Source organism: Mchenga conophoros, linkage group LG20 (genome assembly GCF_057382185.1).
Source record: "Mchenga conophoros isolate Kocher_MC1m ecotype Shallow Benthic linkage group LG20, M_conophoros_male_GT1.1, whole genome shotgun sequence".
Classification (NCBI taxonomy): Eukaryota; Metazoa; Chordata; class Actinopteri; order Cichliformes; family Cichlidae; genus Mchenga; species Mchenga conophoros.
In genome coordinates this window covers 21,828,851-21,837,013 of record NC_140545.1, presented here as the reverse complement: position 1 = coordinate 21,837,013, position 8,163 = coordinate 21,828,851, and the positions used below count along the sequence as shown (strand labels likewise).

At 38.4% G+C, this 8,163-nt stretch overlaps 1 protein-coding gene across 1 annotated transcript; it reads left to right on the top strand.

Moving 5' to 3' along the window:
• The first annotated feature begins 64 nt into the window (after positions 1–64).
• Positions 65–7,933, top strand: LOC146550763 (protein ILRUN-like). Its single transcript, XM_085259850.1, has 5 exons — positions 65–303; positions 1,646–1,800; positions 2,855–3,052; positions 5,286–5,611; positions 6,183–7,933. Exons 1-5 carry the CDS (start codon positions 152–154, stop codon positions 6,216–6,218), a joined length of 867 nt encoding a protein of 288 aa, XP_085115976.1. The 5' UTR covers positions 65–151; the 3' UTR covers positions 6,219–7,933.
• Positions 7,934–8,163: the final 230 nt, after the last annotated feature.

Here is an 8,163-nt window from a genome sequence, read left to right as displayed (position 1 = left end):
TAATTAGCGTCCACATTTTTCAGTCACGGAGGCTCAGGATGCAATCAGGTGACATGCGCACTCGACCCTGTTACCGAGTTTGTTATGATAAGTCGAGGCCTCGGACTAAATTAGGAGCCAACCCCCCGTGTTTATCCGGGCGAATCCCGTAATGGAGGGCATGGACCTGGACCAGGAGCTCATGCAGAAATTCAGCTGCATGGGTACAACAGACAAAGATATCCTCATATCAGAATTTCAGAGACTTCTTGGGTTTCAGCTAAACCCCGCAGGATGCGCCTTCTTTCTGGACATGACCAACTGGTGAGCTCGGGGACTCGTATGGCCTGCTGTTTGGTTAATGTTAGATAATATATAATGTGTACCAGCTAGCTTTCTGTGTAGCAGCATTTTTTGTACAAAGATAGTCTGCCTGAAAAACAAACAAACAGAAAATATCTCTGAAAGTTTTGTCCTCGCAGAACAAAAGCGTTTACGTTGGCCATAGAAGCGTCGGCTCAGTGACGGCTAACGACGTTGAAGAAGCGTAACTAGCTGAGTCAGTGTGACTCCGACTTTTGATTGCCTGTAACAGACACAGTGAAGGGTCGCAAGATTTGCATACCGGTGGAAAATTCCGTTGAAACAAATACTTTTTCGTTTAGGCACAACATAGCACCGAAGCGGATGCTGTATTTGACAAAAAACATGTTCACGTGTGTTAGCCTGTTGTTAGTCACCACTTTTATTCTGAAAAGCTAGGACGTACAGGATAGCTAGCTAACTTAAACTGAACTAAACGGATAGTTAGGATTTATTTCAGTCTTTTAACTTGTTATTCAGTGAGTTACATGAGTACCCTTTAAGATACCCGTTACCTTTATTGTCGATACAACTACAGTACATTGTGTCTATACTTTATTACGTAACCCATCTACATTGAAGTTGCAGAGACGGAGCTCAAAGATCACTGAAGCTCAGATATCTGGTTGCGCAAACCAGATCAATCTTAGCCGGACAGAATGTATTTCAGTTTTTTCACGTACGGAGGGTACTTGACAAGTCTTGTTTTTTAGGAAAAATGTGACTTCCGGTGGCATGTTTTAACCGTGAAACAATTCGCGGTGCCATTGCAGTGTACGGAAGCGAAAATGAATGTGCTGCTGAGGGGAAAGGCCATTTTGAAGTCATCCCAAAAATAGATTTCTCTGCGCATATGCGGCGCTGAGCCAGCTAATGCGGGTCTGTGGAAGATCAACTGTTCCAGCAGTGCGTTCACTGGGAGTGGGGCTGTTGTAGTATCACGTGATCTCGCTGCTCTGCAACGGGGTTTCTAAAAATAAAAACTGCTGGTTTATGGATGACCTGGTGTCACGGGAAGAACCCATCCTCAATGTGTCATACAGAAGCGTGATCTGTCTCCTTGTGATGCCTGATGATGGGGATGATTTTTGTCAGTGTACAATTACTAACTTTAAATGAAGCATGGAAAAAAAAGCAAAAAAACAAACAAACCAAATGGCTGAATTTAACCTTCACATGTGTGGAACGGCTATAGCCTGTAGAATCATTTATCAACCAGCTGTAAAAACTGAGGCGTTACTTCTGCAACTGTATTATAAGTGAATATTTAGATTTACTCAAATTTCTGTTTTTTCATTCTTAGGAATTTACAGGCAGCCATTGGAGCCTATTATGACTTCGAAAGTCCCAACATCAGTGCACCCTGCATGTCCTTTGTAAAGGATGTGACGATTGGTGAGGGTGAATCCGTTCCACCTGACACACCTTTCACAAAGACCTGGAGGATACAGAACACCGGTAAGTCAGCTAGAATAAGAATATCACTTGTGTTGGAAAATAAAATAGTAACAGTATTTCCCAATGGTTGACTGCTTTGATGGGATGGGTTGTCTGCAATGGAGACTAATGTTGGTCTGTCCAGTTTTGGCTTTAGATGAGTAGCACTTGTTGGGAGCTATTATTTTACCTTTAGTTGGCTAGAGAGTTGTTGTCAAGTGGAGTATAACTGTGTTTTCATCAGCATCACTCAGACATGCACATAAACACAGTGACAGCCATAGACTGAAGTCTGTTGACCGCAGATATACTAAAGTGTCATTATAAGTGACTGCAAAATGCATGCACCGCTGTGCTCTCAAACCCATTGATTTCATTGGCAAAACAATTTGTTACTGGACAAACCGCAGCACTCAACCTGGGAGTGCTTAAAGACACTGTGGTCATATTTTAACAGATATGAACTTGGGCTAAAACACTGTAATGACTGCCTGAAATTCTTTCTTCTTGTTGGCTGACCTGTGTGTAAGGCCAGTTTACATTTCTTATATCATCCTCCTAATAGCTTTACAGCTGTATTAAACCTGTGGAGGTACATAGGAAAAGACATGCAGATATTGCACAAGAAGTTTTGAAAAGTCCCTATTTTGCTCTGTCCTTCAGCGCTCCCAACAAACAGCATATTGAATCCAACTGCAAGCACCGTGCACGTGGCATCCTGTGCAAAGGCCCTATTGTGTATTCAACAAATCTCATTTTATTTAAATAAGGTGGCATTACGTGTTACATAACTGAACTGTGGCTCTTTTGATTCGCTTTTCTTGTGTCAAAAATGTTAGGAAAAAAAATGTAACTTTTCAAGCAACAGCAAATCACTTGTTTATTTAAATGCTGCAGCTCTGCCTCTAGCCAACCAAGGCACATTATATAAAAATATTCCAAAAGAATGAGGTAGTTGGTTGAGCAGCCTGCCATTCAATACTGATCTAAAATAGAAGCTGATCATTGGTTAGTAATCACTATATCGTACATGAGTACAGTTCGTAACAAGAAAAATTGTCTGTTTGTCTTCCAGGTGCAGAGTCATGGCCTCCAGGAGTTTCTCTGAAGTATGTTGGAGGAGATCAGTTCGGCCACATAAACATGGTGATGGTGCGTTCTCTAGACCCGCAGGAAATGACTGATGTCAGTGTGCAGATGCATAGTCCTGTATCTCCGGGTATGTACCAGGGCCAGTGGAGAATGTGCACAGCTACCGGACTTTTCTATGGAGGTGAGAACTACAACTTTACTTAAAAAATGTTAAATGGAGTTACTTATCGTGATGATAATAACTCCATTTTTATGATAAGTAACTCCATTTATTTATTTATTTATTAACTTCTTTTTTGTTTTGTTTTTTTAAATGTTTTTGCTATAAGACAGCCAAAATGTGTTTCCTGGTTGATTCTGATGGCATAGGATTATGGGGATTTCCTTCAGAGCTAAACAAGGGGTTGGAGCCATAAGTAATATATCAGCTGCTAGGGCTGTTCGATATAACGATATATATCGGATGACGATATAAAAACATTTATCGTTTCATTTTACGCTATCGTTTGTTTCGTGGTGTCGCAAAATAAACTGTTTACGGCAATATTTTTTCATCTTTTTGATGGTCACTGTAGTGGTTATATTAATTTCTTAAAGTTCTCTCTTTCTCATAACCACACTATGGATGGACAAGCGCCTGTTTTTATGCGTTGTCATTACCAACAACGATCGCGTGTCCGCTTGTTTATTTTCCACATAAACCTTTCACAATAAAGCTCAAGATCCTGTTGAGACTTTTCAAAATAAACTGAATCACGTGAAAGAGTATGCAGAGTATTTACGGATGAGAAGCAAAAAAGAGCCGTCAGGTGCTAAAAAATAAACCTTAGACTCAAACGTTAGAACAGGCTTTTCCCTGCAGCACGCTGTGTAATAAATACTCACGAAGAAAACGGCGGCCGTTACAACTTATGTCAAAAAATGTATTGTTTCATGCATCGGTTAAAACACTCGACTCCAGGTACATGACGCCCAGCTGGAAACACTTCACGCAAGACGAGCTGCCCGAGATTCACAGAATTTACAGAAAATGTTAAATTTTTGTGATTTATATCGTTATCAGGACGATAGATGTCTTATATTGGGATATGAGATTTTGGTCATATTGCACAGCCCTATCAGCTGGTACAAAAAAGAGAGAAAACTAGAAATATTGTGTAGGAAGACATTAATAGACCTACAGCTGGGGGATAACTTACCTAAGGTGCAAGTAAGTTATCTTCAATAAATGGAATTTCTTGAATAAAAAGACAAAGTGACTCTAATGAAGTAATGTCATCTTTTTGTCATGCTAACTTACTGTTCAAGGTTTAAATTCTATTGTGGAAGCACTGTGGTTGAAGCACTGCTACGCAGATGGTTATTCTTCAGAGCTTTGTTGGAATCTTATTTGGTCTTGGACTTTTAGACAGATAAGTCAAGCTATTTGTAGAGTGCCTTTGTTTGGGGTTTTTGGGCTTTGTTATGTATACACAGAAAAAAATGTTCAAATCAAGTAAATCTTATTTATATACCTTGATATCACATTACAGTTTTGCCTCAAGGGGCTTTACACGGCACACAACAACCCTGTCATTAGACAGTTAATTAAATTAGTCACATTTTGTTTGTGATTCATGGCTTACGTAAGCTGCTGACGCTGAATTATACATGTCGTCCAGGCTTACTTTGTGTTGACTCTACAAAACCTAAAACCATAGTCAGAGATAATGGTGTTTCGACAGTGGTTATCAGCTTTCTTTGTTATCTCAGGCCTTTTGCTGATGGAAACGCTGTATATAACCTACTCCAGACAAGACTAGACTATGCATTTACCATTAGTTACCATGGTGATCTAGGCAGGTAAAGCGAGACCCACTGTTGGGATGCTAACAGCTCGGACATTAGGATCACCATACATTGCTAACCCATTAATTTTGCTACACTGTACAATGTGCCGTGCCGCAGTAACAGGGAATTATTAGCACTTCATCTTCATTAATGAAGATGAAGTGCTAGATCATTTTGTATGGATGTGCTGCAATAAAACTATTAATTATTTATCATTAAATTAATTGATTTATGTCCTATCAGGATGTCTCTAAAGACTTCTCTACTTACAAATTAAGCTGGAGAGGGATGTTGAATTTAAACACCGGGCTTTAATATTTCATCCACTTGTTCATCACAATTATTTCCCACCTAAAATAGTTTCATGCTGACTTAAGGAGTAAGAAGAGGGCTGCAGATCAGAATCACATTAAGTCTTTGAGGATACAAGGTGTGAAGTGTAGTCCAGCCTAATTATTATACAGTAAATATTTTGTAACCGTTTGATTTATGGGTATTGGGTAATATCCTGCATATAGACACAGGTTTAGTTACATGTTATCAACTCTATGATTATGTTTAAGCACACAATTGTCTATTTACAGATGTAATTTGGGTGATCCTGAGTGTGGAGGTTGGAGGCCTCCTTGGTGTCACACAGCAGCTTTCCTCTTTTCAAGCTGAGTTCAACACCCAGCCTCATCGTAACCTGGAAGGAGATTATAACCCCTTCGCCTCACCAGAGAAAAACAAGTGCCCTAACAGCAACAACAACAGCCTTCACGATGACAGCAACCATAGAGTTGCAGAGGAACATTGGGAGGGAAGCCCAAACCAGCTGCAGCAAGACCAGAATGGACTTTCACAAAACTCTGTGGATATATTAGCAAACAGTCTACAAAGCAATCTATCAGTAGTCTCTTGCAACCAGGTGAGACATATCACAGAGCCACAACATTGTCTGTGCATGTTAATGAGGGTTGAATCACACTGAATCTTCTGTGGACAAAATTAAAAAGTCAACATTTGCCTTTAATAGATTATCCTGAGTGGTGGTGTGCTCAGAGCACGTATTAGAACTAAATGCAAAGTTTACCAGATGTAATTTTGCAGTGTTGGCCAGGACAGCTCCATGCTGTTGTTGGTATGGCACAGACTAATGTAGCTATACTGAAAAATATAGACTTTAGACACCGAAAATCTGTAAAGCTGCTGTTTAGCAAGTTCAATAGTTTGGACTTTTTCTGCTCATGTCAGCACCTTTTAAAATCTACTTTTAATGTTTGCAGTTGCTAAACAGGAAATACCCTACGCCCCTAGTCACACAGGCGTAGAGATTAGTTGGTGATGCCCTTGCTGAGTGGGTGCTGGAAGTTGCTAACAATCACTGAATTAGTTGCAGTGACTGTAAACTGTGAAGCTATGTTTTCTGTCTGTTGTTGGTCTACTACTACTACTTTTTTTTTTTTTTTTTTTTTTTTAATCCTTTCTCTTTGTTGCAGGGTATACAGGAGCCCTATCCATTTGGGCACTCTTAAATCATGGGACTTGTGAAGGAGTGAAGCAGCACTAAAATCATACCTCTGGAGTCTGTCACACCAACAAAAGAAAGAAGAGGTTCGTCAGTAGAGAGTGGAGAGTGTGGAGATTCAAAAACACTTTATGCAAAGTCCAGTTAGACTGAATATCCGGAGGCCAACGCTCCTGACATGCAGCTCAACCAACATCCTGCACCCACTGTATGCACGTGTGAATGCTAAGTTAAAAATGAGTGCTATGAGTCTTTTGAGTGATAACTTTTTTTCTTTTATTTTTCAAAAAAAAATAATTTTTTTAGCAGTCAGAGTACCCATTAAACAGATGACAGGAGTGTGTGAATGTTTGTGTATTTGTGTGTGGATTGTGCAACATGAAAAAAGAGAATTTGGAGGAAAAGCCATTCACTTTGCCAACTGATTCTCCGGTTTCTACTCTGATTTATTGGTATGTTGATTAGGTTTGTGGACTCTTTGTTGTCTAGACTACTAAATTCCTGAAACATAATTTATGCATTTTTAAAGAAACAATATTTTCCAAAAGCTTATTTGAAGGTTAGATAAGTCTAAACTGTGTTTTTCATGCCACATACAGTATGACCAGTATTTTATAAGCCGTTAGCTGGAAGTTTAGAAACAGTGCAGCTTATTTAAACAAGAGGGAATCGGCCAAATTGAAGCTAAGATCAGAGAAACAGAAGTCTCGTACATTAATTACAAATATTTTCTGACATAAATTATTTTGTATTATTGGTAAATGTTCCTGACTTCATAGTTGGGTCATTAATTCATACATTAATTCATAAAAAGTTTTAAAAAACTAGATTCCTGCAAAGTATAAGATGCGTAATTCAAGTCATATAAACAGAAGTAAAGACATAATTTCTCATTATGAATCCGTTTGGTTGTTTGTTTACTGCTTCAAATTCAACTTAAAGCTGTCTTGGAAATGTTTTTAACATATTAAGTTGAATGTAAATGATGAATGTAGAAGGGGAAAATTCTTTTGGAAACATATAAATTTACCCAAAGATTCTTAATGGGATATTTTCATTCAACTGTCAGTTTTATTCATGTTATTGTTGGTTTTCATCTCGTTAAATTTATGTTTGAGAAGTTCCATTTAAAAGACTACAAACGGTCTCATTGATATTTCTCATTTAATCACACGCTTGATTTTTTTTTTTGATTTTTTTATCACCAATCAAATAACTGATTCATATCTTCTTTTTTTTTTAAGTAATGTTATTCAGCATTTACTTACTTGCTAATCTATGCACTGAGTAATGAACCCCAATGGCAAGGCCTCAGTGTACCTTTTCTCCTTGGTAAGAAGGTGTGTTGTTTTTTTTTATGCTGTGTGTTAGATCCCTGTCATATCCTTTTATGTTGAGGCCTGTAACCTGATGAGAGTTGACGTGAGAACACCGTTCAGCTGACACTTGAGGATCCATGAGATCTAAATGTTGCTTAGAACAATGTGCATTTCCTGTTAATAAAGAGAGAGATTAATGTTTATCTTGCTATCAGAGGTAGTTATTGTCAATTTAATGTAATATTGCAAAGTTTCCACTGGCCAAAATGAATTGCAGAATGAATCAGTTGGCATTAGACTCAAACAGCAGCACATTTAGGTGAGTGAGAAGCAAACAGATGAAAGCTTATTTCTGGTATGTTTGATGAATGTTTGTATGATTAAATTATCAGTGAAAATGAAAGCCTGTGTGGTCATGCTTTTCATGGTTTTATGAAGCGACTCACTAGCAGATTCCAAGAAAGAAAATTAAACCTTTAAATAATGGCTGTTATGATGGTGGCTGTATGTTTTACTATGAGAAAGTGTAAAGATAAAAAAAAAACAACCCTCAGGAATATTTCCAGCACCTTGTTGAATCTATGACATGACAAATTAAGGCAGCTCTGAAGGCAAAAGTTTGTCCAACCCAGT

What these genes read in the sequence shown, in the direction of transcription:
- LOC146550763 (XM_085259850.1), top strand. Translation starts at nt 152, where the DNA reads ATGGAGGGCATGGACCTGGACCAGGAGCTCATGCAGAAATTCAGCTGC. An exon ending in TTTCTGGACATGACCAACTG is followed by an intron (nt 304 to 1,645) that starts GTGAGCTCGGGG and finishes TTTCATTCTTAG; the next exon opens with GAATTTACAGGCAGCCATTG. An exon ending in CTGGAGGATACAGAACACCG is followed by an intron (nt 1,801 to 2,854) that starts GTAAGTCAGCTA and finishes TTTGTCTTCCAG; the next exon opens with GTGCAGAGTCATGGCCTCCA.